General features: G+C 51.7%; 1 protein-coding gene across 2 annotated transcripts; it reads right to left on the reverse strand.

Annotated features, from left to right (window-relative positions):
- LOC125353847 (phospholipid transfer protein) lies at nucleotides 1-14,214 on the reverse strand. 2 transcript variants are annotated; one of them, XM_048349527.1, is made up of 16 exons: nucleotides 14,104-14,214; nucleotides 13,526-13,641; nucleotides 13,343-13,442; nucleotides 11,686-11,814; nucleotides 10,869-11,024; nucleotides 9,991-10,054; nucleotides 9,827-9,890; nucleotides 8,623-8,714; nucleotides 6,760-6,936; nucleotides 6,604-6,663; nucleotides 3,772-3,936; nucleotides 3,616-3,683; nucleotides 1,192-1,234; nucleotides 1,032-1,095; nucleotides 862-938; nucleotides 1-248 (listed from the first exon to the last, which is right to left on the reverse strand). In XM_048349527.1, the coding sequence occupies exons 2-16, from the start codon at nucleotides 13,623-13,625 to the stop codon at nucleotides 117-119; spliced, it is 1,491 nt and encodes a 496-aa protein (XP_048205484.1). In that variant the 5' UTR covers nucleotides 13,626-13,641; nucleotides 14,104-14,214; the 3' UTR covers nucleotides 1-116. The 2 variants fall into 2 exon arrangements, with proteins under 2 accessions (XP_048205484.1, XP_048205485.1); XM_048349528.1 differs by having other exon boundaries at nucleotides 13,526-13,636; nucleotides 14,082-14,183.
- Nucleotides 14,215-14,524: the final 310 nt, after the last annotated feature.

Raw genomic sequence — 14,524 nt, forward strand, 5'->3', positions numbered from 1 at the left:
CATCTTCTCTGTGGCACTAGGGGATGGAGAGGGCACTATGGGCTCTGGAGGGGGAGATGGAAGGGATGGGAGGAGTGGAGCCTCTAATGCCAGCTGTCAGGGTGGGGACCAAGGGCTCAGGCAGCTGCTGTGGAGGGCGGAGGGGCGCTGGAGGCTCCGGGGTCCCGGGTGTGAGCAGGCCGGTTCTTGTTGATCACTTCCCGCAGCCCTTTGGCAAAGTGGAGGTCAGCCCCGATGGTGAGGAAGCCCTGAATAGAGGGACAGACGGAACCTTGATCTCTCACTCACAGAGCCCTTGGCCTTGGGCACTCAGTGGGAGAGACCAAGCTGAAGGGCGGTTCCCATGGCTCCCGGCAGGGGTGCTATGCAGAGGAGGCAGACCGGGCAGTTAAGACAGGACAGCAAAGTTAGGGAGTGATGGAGAAGTGTTCCTAAGAGAAGGCACCCCGGGAAAAAGGCCCAAGGAGTCCCGTGTGAGATTAAGGGGTAGGGAAGCATAGTTCAAGTGGCAGAGTGCTTGCTGCAAATACGAACCCCAGGTTCAATCCTCAGTACCACCAAAAAGAAGAAGAAAATGAATCTGGAAGGGGCAATTGAGTGGGCTGGGGGAGGGGGGGTCTCGGAAGGCTCTGGGGGAACCAGGCACTGGTGGCTCGGGCCTGTAATCCTAGCTACTCAGGTGGCAGAAGAGCCCCAGGGACTTGTCTCCTTCAATTAACCAACAACAACAAAAACTAGAAGTGGAGCTGTAGCTCAGCCTATACACTCCATGTGTGTGCCACATACATGAGAACCTTCTGGAGAGCTGTTGGGAGGGGGAACCCCTGCCCTCGCCCCACTTCCAGCCGCAATCCCACTCACCGCATGATTGGTCACCACCTCCCGCACAAAATCGATGCCATCCGGGAGAGGAATCTGCACCCCGCGCCAGGTCCGCTCTGTGGGGTCGGGGGGGGGGGGGGGAGTGGCTGGCTCAGTCTGGGGAGCCCCATGCCCCGGCCCCTCCTCCCGGCTGGCACTCACGACCCTACCATTGATCATGGGCATCACCCCGATCTGCAGCAAGGTCTTCAGAGGGGCCTGAAGCGGGATCAGCTGCAAGGGAAGAGGGGCGCACACAGGGCGGGGCTCGCCTGTGGGGTCCACCCTCACAGACGCCCGGCCCTCTCCCACCCCACCATGCTCACGCACAGCCAGAGACTCCAGCGCAGACTGGTTCGAGTAGATTTGGAACCTGTGGAAAGGAGGCAGCCATGGCAGGAAGCCTGGAAGCAGCCCCCTCCCCCCACCCCACCCCCCCAGAGGCCCCAGCGTTTCTGCATCCCAGGCCCTGCCTGCGCACCTCCGGCGGCCTGGACAGTGTGTATTTGACACAACTCACAATACTTCTATCAGATTCTAAGGTCATTCATAAAGTCAAATATTGACCCAGGTTCATTCCTTGTCTTAGCTATTGTGTAAAAGCAACAAACAGACATGCAGGTTAAAAAATAAAAAGCTGAACCGCAGCAGTGTCTCACCCTGTAATCCTAACAACTCAGGAGACTGAGATCTTGAGGATTGCAGTTCAAAGCCAGCTGCACTGTGGCCATGGGCCAAGTGGCAGAGTGTCAGCCTTGGGCAAACAAGCTAAGTGAGGGCACGATGCACTGAGTTTGTTTATATCAGTCATGGGGCTTGAAGTCAGGACCTGGGTGCTCTCCTGAGCTCCAGGCTAGCATTCCACCACTCAGCCACAGTGCCACTTCCGGATTTCTGGTGGTTCATTGGAAATAAGAGTCTTACAGACTTTCCTGCCCAAGCTGGCTTCAAATCGTGATCCTCAAAACAGCCTCCTGTGTAGCTAATATTAAAGGTGTGAGCCACTGGTGCCCCATGAAACGTACTTTAAAGAAGAGAAAAAAAGAGGTCCAGAGAGGTAATCTGCCTACACCTACGGTCAACAGCTCTGTGTGTGGTGTGTGTGTGTGTGTGTGTGGTGTGTGTGTATATGTGTGGTGTGTGTGTATGTGTGTGGTGTGTGTGTGTGTGTGTGTGTGTGTGTGTGTGTCCTAGGGCTTGAACTCAGGGCCTGGGTTTGTTCCTCAAGGCTAGCACTAGCACTCTGCCACTTGAGCCACAGTTCTATTTCTGGCTTTTTGATTAATTAGAGATAAAATTCTCATAGACTTCCCTGTCCAAGCTGGCTTTGAACCCCGGTTCTCAGATCTCAGCCTCCTTAGTAGTTAGGATTGTAGGCATGAGCTACCACCACAGGCAACATGGCTATTTTAAAGTTTCAGAACCTCCTACCTGTTGTTTCCTTAGCCCCCAAGAACAGCACTGACAATAGAATTCTAAGGAATATATCTGCCCTGTCCACAAGTAGCTCACCAGCCATACATGGTAAGGAAATGTGAATTAGTGCAACTGAAGAACTACTCTGTTAAGAGTTCATCCCCACTGGACAGCACAGCACTGGAAAGTAGAACCTTTCATATCTGCATTGGGGCTGGGGTGAGACTTAAAAACATAAAATACCTTGCTGAATTTAAGGTTATGAAACTGATGTGCTTGTCTATTACTTGCTTTGCCTGGCTCTGGTGTCGGGGGAGAATCCAGAGAAGCTGCTTTTTGCTTTTTGTTTTTTGCCAGGTCTGGGGCTTGAACTCAGGGCTGAGCACTGTCCCTGGCTTCTTTTTGCTCAAGGCCAGCACTCTACCACTTGAGCCACAGTGCCACTTCCGGCTTTTTCTATGCATGTGGTGCTGAGGAATCGAACCCAGGGCTTCATGTACAGGAGGCGAGCACTTTACCACTAGGCCATATTCCCAGCCCCTGCTTTTTGCTTTTTGAAAGTACTGGTGAATAACCTCAGGCACTCACTTGAGTCACATCCCAGCCCAAGAGCTATTTTAAGAAAACACGGCTCAAAATTCTAATCCTGGCTACTCAGTAGAAGCCAAGGGTCAAGGTTCAAGGCCAACTTACACACACACACACACACACACACACACACACACACACACACACACACAAATTTCTCAAGAGCCTATCTCAACCAATAAAAGCTGACATAATAGGACTCGCCTTTCCTTCCAGCTATGGGGAAACATAAATAGGAACCAACTGCTGAGTCTGGAAATAAGCCTGAGGAAAACATTTGCCAGGTACTCACAGCCTGTAATTCTAACAACTCAGGAGTTTAAGGATCAAAGTTAGAAGCCAACCCCAGCAGGAAAGTGTAAGGCTCCAATTATTTCAAATTAATTACCAAAATTCTGGAAGTGGTTCTGTGGCTCAAGTGGTAGAGCACCAGCTAAGGGACAGTGCCCAGGCTCTGTTCTGGTGGGTGTGCACGCGCACACGCGCGTGCGCATACACACACACACAGACAGAAATTCCTAAACCAAAGAGGTTTGGGGCATGGCTCAAGTGATAGAGCATTTACGAGATCTTGCATTCTTCCAAATGAAGCAAAAAACACTTTGCTATATATTAACCAAGAAGACAGACTTGCAGGTCTGACTCAGTTTTAACTCTACTGTTCTACTGGACAGGTGCGCTCATTATACTCAACACTTTAGGGCAAGGGGAAGTTAGGGGCCTGACCAGGAGCCTAGCCCATTTGCGTACTTGCGCAAGTCCAGCTTCGTGCGCAGCGCCTTGCCCCGGAGTGCCATCTTGGCGCTGAGTCGAGCTTCCTGCAGGGAAGGGAAGAGGGGGACATTATGGTCCACAACCACTTCTCAGTGAACCCCCCCATTAGCTACCCTCATTCCCGGACCACACCATGATCATGGTGGACAGCTGGACTTCAGGCTGGTTGGGCGGAACCAGTGCGATGGTGACGCTGGCAGTGACAGAGATGGTGGTGCCTGAGGGCTTGATGGTGCAGCGCGGGGGGACCGTAGCCCGCAGCTCCAGCTTCATTGGGGAGTCGATCACTGCAGGGCTCTGGGGACAGAGCAAGGAGGGCAGTCACAACTCTAATCTCTCCCCTGGTGGGTGTCCTGGAAGACTCCTGGTTATACATATCAAGACTTCTAGAGCTTCTCAGACCTCCAGATCTGCATCCAGCCCCCCACTCCCCCGCCCCAGCCTGGGCAAACAAAAGAATGTCCCCCTTATTATTATTAGTGTGTGTTTATGTGTGTGCACTGGGGCTTAAATACAGGTCTTCATGCTCTTACTTGGCTTTTTTGCTTGAGGCTGGTGCTCTAGTACTTGAGCCATACACCTCCACTCTCAACTTTTTTTTGCCAGTCCTGGGCCTTGAACTCAGGCCCTGGGCACTGTCCCTAGCTTCTTTAGCTCAAGGCTAGCACTCTGCCCACTTGAGCACAGAGCCACTTCTGGCCTTTTCTATATATGTGGTGCTGAGGAATCGAACCTAGGGCTTCATGTATATGATCCAAGCACTCCTGCCACTAGGTCATGTTACCAGCCCCCACTCTCAACTTTTTTTTTTTCTTTTTTTGTTGCCAGTTGGGGCTTGAACTCAGGGCCTGAGCGCTGTCCCTGGCTTCTTTTTGCTCAAGGCTAGCACTCTGCCACTTGAGCCACAGCGCCATTTCCGGCTTTTTCTATATATATGTGGTGCTGAGGAATCGAACCCAGGGCTTCATGTATACGAGGTGAGCACTTTACCACTAGGCCATATTCCCAGCCCCACTCTCAACTTTTTGTTAGTTGATTGGAGATAAGAGTCCCACAGACTTTCCTGCCCAGACTGGCTTCAAATCTCAGCTCTTAGATCTCAGCTTCCTGAGTAGCTAGGCTTATGCTGGTGCCCAGCCTGTTTAGGAGACAAGGTCTCACCATATGGCCCAGGCTTGTCTTAAATTCTTGGATTCAAATGGTCTATCCACCTCAGCCTCCCAAATGCTTGGACTGCAGGCAGACAGCACCTCACCTGCCTCCTTCCTTCTCTGCTCTCCTGATAGCTCCTCAGTATTCAGTATTTCCCATCCACTGCCCACAGACAACTTCGTTATGTGAGTAGCCCAGCTCTCTTCCACCTCCCTCTTAGCTGTTAAGATCTTTCTCCTAAGAGACAGGTAGAATCCTATTAAATTTAAATGCTAACTCAGCACCAAATAGGATTCTGAACACTGCCTGAGTACTAGCTTATTGAAGTCTCACAACACTCATGTGAGCCACTAATTATTATTATTGTTATTGTTATTATCTTATTATCCTCTGATTTTCTTTTTGTTGGTCATGGGGATTGAACTCAGGGCCTGGAAACTGTCCCTGAGCTTTTTCACTCAAGGTTAGCACTCTACTATTTTGAGCCACAGCACCACTTCCAGTTTTCTGGGGGTTAATTGGAGCTAAGTCTCATGGACTTTTCTGCCTGGGCTGGCTTTGAACCACAATCCTCAGATCTCAGCCCCCTGAGTAGCTAGGATTACAAGCATAAGCCACTGGCACCCAGCTATTATTCTCATTTTGGAAGTAAGTAAGTTGAGGCAAAGACAGGCTATGTAGTTAACTGCAGGACAGGGTTGAACCAAGGCACTGTGTCACAGAAATCATGCTCTTGACTGCTTGACCACAAACTGGGTGGTGATGATGACAATAATAACAGTAGTAATGTTTATTGAGCACTTACTCCATAACAGGTGCTATGCTAATTATACCTATTAATTCATTTAATCCTCATGACAGCCTTGTGACATTGTATAGTGGGAGGCCAGTATGACCTGGAACTACATGATTCCAATGCAGATTCAAATCCCAGCTCTATCACTGCCAAAATGAACCAAGGGTGAGTATGTTAATGATAACTCAAATATTTATTTTTCTTTCTTGTTATTCTTTTCTTATTCCCCCACCCTCAACACTCAAGACTGGGACTTGAACTTAAGAGTTTCACAATTGCTTGGCTTGCTTGCTTAAATGGCACTCTATGTCCTGAACCATGTCTCTAGTCCAGCTTTTTGTTGGTTATTTTGCCCAATCTTTCTGTCTGGGCTGGCGTCAAGCCATGATCCTTGGGATCTCAACCTCTGGAGTAGCTAGGATTGCAGGCAGGAGCCGTTAGTACTATGCTTCAAGTATTCCTTTTAAATTGCTGGTGGGGGGCTGGGGATATGGCCTAGTGCCAAGAGCGCTTGCCTCGTATACTTGAAGCCCTGGGTTCGATTCCCCAGCACCACAGAAAATGGCCAGAAGTGGCGCTGTAACTCAAGTGGCAGAGTGTTAGCCTTGAGCAAAAAGAAGCAAGGGACAGTGCTCAGGCCCTGAGTCCAAGGCCCAAGACTGGCAAAAAAAAAAAAACAAAACCAAAAAAAAAATTGCTGGTGGGGTTGGGGATGGAACCCATGCTTGCATGTACTAGGCGAGCATTCTACCACTGATTTACATCCCCAACCTGCTTCTAGAATTTTTAACTACCATCCCTCTCCCCATCAAAACAAGGGGAAATAAAGTAACACGTAGTTACCACTGTCTCCTATCCTTGCAAAACTTATGTTCTCCCAGGCTTGGCAAGGTGAGGAGACCTGACCACAGGCCAAGAGGCTGAGTTTGTGTCTCCTCCACGGCTGCCACTGGGGCCCTCCACCTGTTCCCTCCCAACCCCAGCCACACCCTACCTCTGGCCAGGCCAGTGCTCACCAGGAGTACGATGCTTCCAAAGTACGAGGCCCTCAGCAGCATGTCCAGGTCATGTGGCACCTGGACAGGAGAGCCAGAATAATGCAGGATCACTGGGAGCCCCACCATGGCCCCCTTGGGCCCCTCAGGCTTACAGACAGACAGGCACTGGCATACCTTGTCCCCCACCAGTGTTAGCTGCAGGGCCCCTGCCCGGAAGTAGCTTTCCATGGCAGAGTCAAAAAAGAACTCGGAGAAAGCCACGTACACCATCCGCTCTGTCTCCTGAAGCTGGGGCTCCACTGCCCGGTTGGGGCTGCTCCAGTTCCCTTCAGCAAGGGGGAAGAATGACCCCTGGGATTGGGGGGATTGGGGTTAGAGTCAAAGCAGACTGATCTGTCTCCCTGTCCTATGCCAGGCAGCTGTTCCTGGGGGTGGGGGAGGCATTGCAAGGAGATGGGGTTGTAGCAGGGAGTGGCCCATCCACTTGGAGAAGAGAGGACCAGGAAAGGTGTCATGGGCAGGAGACAGGGCATTTGAACAGGCCTTGGAAGCTAGATGGCAGTTAGTGACTGTTCTACATGAGGGCCAATGAGACACATGGCCTCCTCACAAAGAGATGGGCACGTAAAAGTGAAGGTCATGCTGCCTGTCGGGGGCAGGGCTGGATTTGAATGCCAGACACTCCTGCTCTAGAGTTCACGTTCTGCTATACTCTAATGCAGGGAGGGGAGGCAAGATGGCGGCCATATACTAGCCGTGCAGCCTCAGGCAACTAATACTGCCTCTCTGAACAAATCTTCCTAGCCCTAAAGTGAGTATAGTTAGCTATCTTTACCCACAGATTCAACCAGTTACCATTTGGGGGGAAGGAGGAGCAACATGACATCTGTATTAAGCATGTACAGACATTTTTCTTGTCATTATCTAAATAGCCCAGTATAATTACAATTTATGTAGCATTTGCATTGGAATGGGTGTTCTAAGTCATCTGAAAATGATTTAAACCCCATTTATACAATTAATATGTACCAATAAAGAAAATAAAAGGACTGTATATGCTACGTGTGTGTGTGTGTGTGTGTGTGTGTGTGTGTGTGTGTGTGTGCTGGTCCTGGGGCTTGAACTCAGGGCTTGGACACTCCCCTTGACCTTTTTTGCTCAAAGCTAGTGTTCTGCCACTTAAGCACCACAGTTTCACTTCCAGCTTTTTGCTTGCTATATAGAGATAAGAGCTTTCAAACTTTACTTGCCCAGGCTGAATTCCTCAGGTCTTAGCCTCCTGAGTAGCTAGGATTACAGGTGGAAGCCACCAGCATCCAGCTTCCCATAGACTTAAAAAAAAATAACTTGTAGCTGGGCACTGGTGGCTCCCATCTGTAATCCTAGCTACCCAGGAGGCTGAGATCTGAGGATCTCAATTTAAAGCCAATCTGAGCAGGAAAGTCTAGGAGACTCTTTTTTTTTTTTTTTTTTTTTTTTTTTTTTGCCAGTCCTGGGCCTTGGACTCAGGGCCTGAGCACTGTCCCTGGCTTCTTTTTGCTCAAGGCTAGCACTCTGCCACTTGAGTCACAGCGCCACTTCTGGCCATTTTCTGTATATGTGGTGCTGGGGAATCGAACCCAGGGCTTCAAGTATACGAGGCAAGCACTCTTGCCACTAGGCCATATCCCCAGCCCTAGGAGACTCTTATCTCCAACTAACCACCAGAAAACTGGAAGTGGCACTGTGGTTCAAAGTGGTAGAGGGCTAGCCTTGAGCAAAGGAGCTCAAGGACAGTGCCCAGGCCCTGAGTTTAAGTCTCACAACTGACTGCCCCCCCCTCAAAAAAAAGGCGGGGAGTGGGGATTGGGTAGAGCCAGACATCATGAACAAGGAGGTTGAACCTCAGTCTGTGGCAATGGGGAACCATGGCATTCCCAGTAGCAAGAGCCGCCCAAGAGGTTGGCTTTAGGAAAGAAAAAAACCAGTCACATAGAGGAAGAGTGAGTCTAGCTAGGAGGTCAGAGATGAGGCACACACCAAACCCTAGCGGCTCACCCGGAATTCCATGTCTAGGTTGCTGGTGGAAACCACAGGATCCTTCAGGAGGAAGTAGTCAATGCCAACGAGCTCATCCACAGAACTGCGCACTGTGGGGAGAGGCTCCGGTCACTCAAAGCTATGTGATGTTAGTTGAGCTGCCTAACATCTCTGGGTCTCTCATTCATATAATGAGGGCTCTCATGAGGATCAATAGTTTCATGTTATAAACACAGTGCCTGGTATGTAGCAAGTGTTCAACAACAACAACCAAAAAAAACAACCCTATAGTTATTTTACCATTATTGTTATTATTAATTTTTTTGTTGGTCATGGGGTTTGAACTCTGGGCCTGGGTGACGTCCCTGAGCTCTTCAGCTCGAGGCTAGTGCTTTACCACTTGAGCCATAGCACCACTTCCAGTTTGCTCATGGTTAATTGGAGATAAGAGTCTCATGGAAGGCTAGTGGCAAGAGTGCTGTCCTCGTGTACATGAAGCCCTGGGTTTGATTCCTCAGCACCACATATATAGAAAAGGCCAGAAGTGGCGCTGTGGCTCAAGTGGCAAAGTGCTAGCCTTGAGCAAAAAGAAGCCACGGACAGTACTCGGACCCTGAGTTCAAGCCCCAGGACTGGCAAAAAAAAAAAGAAGAGTCTCATGGACTTTCCTGCCTGGGTTGGCTTTGAACCACGATCCTCAGATCTCAGCCTCCTAAGTACCTAGGATTACATAGGCATGAGCCACTGGTGCCTGGCTTTTAATTATTATTTTTATTATTACTATTACTTCTACATAGTTTCATCAAATCATTAAACAAAATGGCAAAGGAATCCTTTCCCTTCTTGGTCTTGCCTTGCTCTTTATTGCCTTCCAATGCCCTGTGTGCTGAATGCCTTTCTTTCAAGGGACAAGATCTCTGTCCACAAGTGACAGAGATGATGGCTTAGGAAAAATGACTCTGTGTTAATGGATGAGCCCAATGATCAGCAGGTAGATATTGGGACTCTCGCCACCTCTAGGGTGAAGGACTGAGAGCCAAGCAAGGAAATCAGAGATAAGTGAGTACTTACCTAAGGTCACACAGCAAGTCAGCAACACATTTGAGTCCAGGACCATCCCGCAGCTGGGCTTGGGAGGGGCCTAACTCTGAGATGCTGTGAGACAGCTGCAAATCCAGCCTCTCCTCCCACCCCCAGCCAGGCCCAGCCTGCATCAACTCACCAGGCACAGTGTCCAGGAGGGAGTTGAGCAGAACCATTCCTGAATGGTGGAGCACCGGGCAGATCTGGGAGGTAAAGCCAGAATTAAGGCCTTCTCAAAGCCAGGAGGGGCTACACCCACATTGTCCCTCCCTGCCCTACCCACGCACCCCATGCACCCCATACCTGCTGGTTGAGAAGGAAGCGCATCCCAGAGGTGATGAACGTGGAGAGAAATTCATACACTTTCCTGGGAGGAGAGGAGAGGCTGAGTGAGCCCCGCCCATTGCCTACCCCAGCCTGTCCCCACTCCAAGCCAGGTCCGGGAGCAATGACCATGACCAGAGAAACTATGGTACCAGGGACTCACCAGCTCCAGCCTGAATTCCCAGCTCTTCCATTCTCTAGCCTTAACGCTCCTCTAGCCTGATTCTCAAGACTGCCCTACTTTCTTCAGGCAAATGAATCTACCCTCACTTTCTCACAGGTATTCGATGAGGATAAAGAATAAAGGTGTCCCCAGCTTCTATTCATATCCGTGTGTGTGTGCACACGCACACACACACCAGTCCTGAAGTCTGAACTCAGGGCCTGGGTGCTGTTCCTGAGTTTTCATGCTCTAGTCTAGCACTACCACTCTACCATTTGAGCCACAAAAATCCACTTCTGGCTTTTTGGTAGTTTGAGGTAAGAGTCTCATGGGCTTTCTTTCTTTTCTTCTTTTTATTTTTGCCAGTCCTTGGGCTTGAACTCAGGGCCTAGGCTCTGTCTGAGTTTCTTTTTGCTCAAGGCTAGTGCTCTACCACTTGAGCCACAGCTCCACTTCCGGCTTTTTCTGTTCATGTGGTGCTGAGGAATGGAACCCAGTGCATGCTAGGCAAGCACTCTACCACTAAGCCACATTCCCAGCCCCAAATAGCATCTATTTTCATCCCCATTTACCAATGAGGCAATCAAAACGCTCAGCCTCAGCAACTTGCGTGGACTCCCAAGCCTTGTACTTTGTGTGACATACGGCAATTGAGTTGTGGGGCTCGAAAGGGTACACTGGGGCTAGGACTTACTTGAAGGTTCCCCCGAAGGCAGCATGCATTTTGGAGACGGAGGCCTGGCAGGAGACATTGGACACTTTCATCCGGCCACTGGGGTCCTGGGAGAGCTGCAGTCCTGTGTGGATGAACACACCCTCCGCCGAGGCGTTGATGTAACCCCCATCATATCTGCCAAAGGATAATGCTTGAGTCCATGCCAGCTGGGAAGCAAGCTGAGTCTTCACTGCTGCTCTCCTGGCTCTGGCACTTCCGATTCCTCTTTGTTGTTGAAGGTGTGTGTGTGTATGCACGCATGTGTGCGCAAGCACTGGTAGTGGGGCTTGGACTCAGGACCTGGGTGCTGTTCCTGAGCTTTTGTGCTCAAGGCCAGCCCACTATCATTGAGCCACAGCTCCACTTCAGGGTGGTTGATTGGAGATAAGAGTCACATGGACTTTCCTGCCAGGGCTGGCTTTAGACGGTGGTCCTCAGATCTCAGCTAGGATTACAGGCATGAGTTACTGGTACTCAGCTTGTTGTTGTTAATTTTTGAAACAGAGTCTTACTATATAAACTAGCTTGGAACTCGAGATACTTCTGTTTCAAGCTCTAGAGTGCTGGGATGATAGGTATGTATCACCACATCAGGATGAAGGTTATACCTCTTAATAGGATACCTTTCTGAAATTTACCAGACACCTACCAGACACTCCTACTAATCCTTAAGATGCGGGTATGGTTGACCCTAGTGTAAGGATGAAGAAAATGAAACTCAGAAAAACTAAGGGATTCCCCATAGCTCCTCCTTGTCATCCTACCCTACTTTCCCCTGCCAGTGCCCCATCCTCACAAGAACCAGTAGAGAAGTTGTCTCCGGAAGCGTAATCCTAAGGAGGCATTGGAGATTTGCAGCATCAGCTCCTGCTCAGGCTGGAAATGTAGCTCAGAGGATGTCAGCTGCAGCTCTGTGACTTTCACCCTGTGGGAAGCCCCCCAGTCAGATCCAGGATCAAGAGGAGGTGACCCCATCCAACCCACAGGAACTCATTCCCTCCCCTTCCAGCCCAGGCTTGGGGAAGCCACGGTGGGTGGAATGAACTCTTCCATTGCTCTCCAGTGCCCTCCAGTGCCCAACTCAGACTTGAGCAGCTCAGAAACTAAGCTTGGGCTGGGCTCCAGTGGCTCACGCCTGTACTCCTAGCTACTCAGGAGGCTGGGATCTGAGGATCTCCTTCAAAGCCAGCCTGGGCAGCTAAGTCTGTGAGACTCTCTCCAATTAACCACCAGAAACCTGGAAGAGGGCTTAAAGTGGTGGATCACTAATCTTGAACAAAAAAGCTCAGGGACAGCACCCAGGCCTTGAGTTCAAGTCCTATGACTGACAAAACAAAACAAAAACTAAGCTTTTCCTGAACCTAAAAGGGAGCTTCACCTATCTTTGTGTGTGTGTGTGTGTGTGTGTGTGTGTGTGCGTGTGTGTGTGTGTGTTGGTATTGCATTCTTGCTTGGCTTTTTCTGCTCAAGGCTGGTGCTTTACCACTTGAGCCATACCTCTACTTCCAGCTTTTTGCTGGCCAAATGAATATAAGTTTCTCAAGATTTATCTGCCCAGACTGACATTGAATTGTGATTCTCAGATCTCAACCTCCCGAGCAGCTAGAATTACAGGCATAAACCACCAGCAACTGGTGTAATCTTAAACATTTTTTTTTTTTTTTGCCAGTCCTGGAGCTTGGACTCAGGGCCTGAGCACTGTCCCTGGCTTCTTTGTGCTCAAGGCTAGCACTCTGCCACTTGAGCCACAGCGCCACTTCTGGCCGTTTTCTGTATATGTGGTGCTGGAGAATTGAACCCAGGGTCTCATGTATACGAGGCAAGCACTCTTGCCACTAGGCCATATCCCCAGCCCTTAAACATTTTCTTAACAGCATTTTTTTTGTCTTTTCTTTTTTGGTATTGGGGATCAAACCCAGGAGGTTGCCCTTGCTAGGCAAGTGCTTTGCCACTGAGCCACATCCCAGCCCTAATCTTAAATCTTGAGCCCCAGCAACCTCCTACTTCAGCCCCAGGAGTAGCTAGGATTACGGTGTGTCAATGGTAATCAGTCCCATGAAAGTCTTGTTACCCCTTCTCCTCCTACACACAGGATTACACTTGTTTTTTGTTGTTTTTTTTTTTAAAGGAAGAAAGAAGAAACAGGATGTAGCTATGTAGCCCAGGCTAGCCTTCCAAATTACAGTGGTGCACCATGCACTGAATTTCCTCGGGGTCTTTTGCCAGCCTTTCTCAGGCCTCACTCCCAATACCCAATTCCCCTAACCCTTTCGCTTTTGCCTTTCAGGCCCTGTTGCTTAAGCCCCGCCCCACTGTTTTGGCCACGCCCCCAGGCCTCATCCCCCGCTGTGGGCCCGGATCACGTCCTCAGGCCTTCAACCAGGTCTCCCCGGGAGCCCGAGCCGCCCCTTGGCAAGGCGTGCCTGCCCGAGGCTCCGCCTAGCCCCACTCACTCGGAGATGTTGTAGTAGAAGTGGCCTTCGCTTCCCCTCAGGTCTGGGATGGTGATGGTCTCCAGTTCTTGCTCCAGAAAGCGCAGCCCTTCCTGCTTCACTGGAGCAGCCAGGGGAACCTTAGCTCGGAGCCGGAGCCTGGGCGACCCCACCCCACCCGCTCCGCCTGCGCGCGCCCCTCACCCAGCTCCAGCGCCTTGGAAGTGACGCGGATCTTGCATCCCGGGAGCTCCGCGTGGGCACCTGCCAGCAGCGCTAGGAAGAGGGCCCCGAGCAGGGCCATGGCGAGCGGGCCTGGGGGCACAGGTGGGGTCGCAGGAGGCGTGGGCCGACCCGGACCGCGACCCTCCCCGGGGAACTTGAAAACCCAGTCACCCTGCTTCCATTCGGCAGATGCAGAAACTGAGGCGCAGAAAGGCGCGCCGCGCCTCCACAGGATTTGGGGCACGGGGAGGGGGACATTCTCGGCTCCCTCATGCCACGGCCACGTGACAAGCTTGGACCTCCCGGGATCAAGCCCCCTCCACTCCCCCTCCCCATCCCCTTCCCTTCCGAGGAAGGCCGGCCCGGGCTTGCGCGTTGCCATGGCACCGGCGGCACGCGCATTCCTAGGGGGCAGCTAGCGGTCTCCCGGACCCCGCGCGCCACGCCGGGGGCGGCCCGCCGGGGTCCTAACCCTCTTCCCGGTACCCCCATCTCAGCGCCCCCCGCCCTCCCCGTCGCCGGCTGTTCTCCTCACTTGGGTTCAGTGGGCCGCAGGGTTCCGCCGGGTGCGGGGTTGCGGCGGGACGGGGACGAGCGGCGGCGGGCAGCGCTGGGGATCCGGGGCGCCAGGGTTTGGCGGGCAGCGCGCTCCAGCCGCCTTTATAAAGCCGAGCCTCCCGGACCCCCCCACCCCCCCGCCTTGCGCCCCGCTCTCCCCTCCTCCCCGGGCGCTGGGAGGGGTCGGGGCGGGACGCTGGCAGCCGGAGAGGGCTGAAGCCAGCCCCGTGACATGTCTGGCTTCTGTCGAGACAAGTGGGGGACTCAGCCTTTCAGGGGAGAGGCAAGCGCGGGAGCCAGCCCGCCCCACCGCCGTCCCCATCCAGTCCTAGCACGATCGTGGACAAGTCATTTCACCTGAGCCACTGACTCCGTTTCCCTGTCCGGCAAAGGTGCACAATAGCAGCTGCCTCTGGGGTC

This window comes from Perognathus longimembris, chromosome 6 (genome assembly GCF_023159225.1).
Source record: "Perognathus longimembris pacificus isolate PPM17 chromosome 6, ASM2315922v1, whole genome shotgun sequence".
In the NCBI taxonomy this organism is placed as follows: domain Eukaryota; kingdom Metazoa; phylum Chordata; class Mammalia; order Rodentia; family Heteromyidae; genus Perognathus; species Perognathus longimembris.

Bases quoted from the DNA above. Each gene is read 5' to 3' on its own strand.
- LOC125353847 (XM_048349527.1), bottom strand. From the start codon at position 13,625: ATGGCCCTGCTCGGGGCCCTCTTCCTAGCGCTGCTGGCAGGTGCCCAC. The intron at 13,443-13,525 runs GTGAGGGGCGCG...TGGCTGCTCCAG, and splicing joins TTCCAAGGCGCTGGAGCTGG to TGAAGCAGGAAGGGCTGCGC. The intron at 6,664-6,759 runs GTATGCCAGTGC...TCTCCTGTCCAG, and splicing joins TAACACTGGTGGGGGACAAG to GTGCCACATGACCTGGACAT.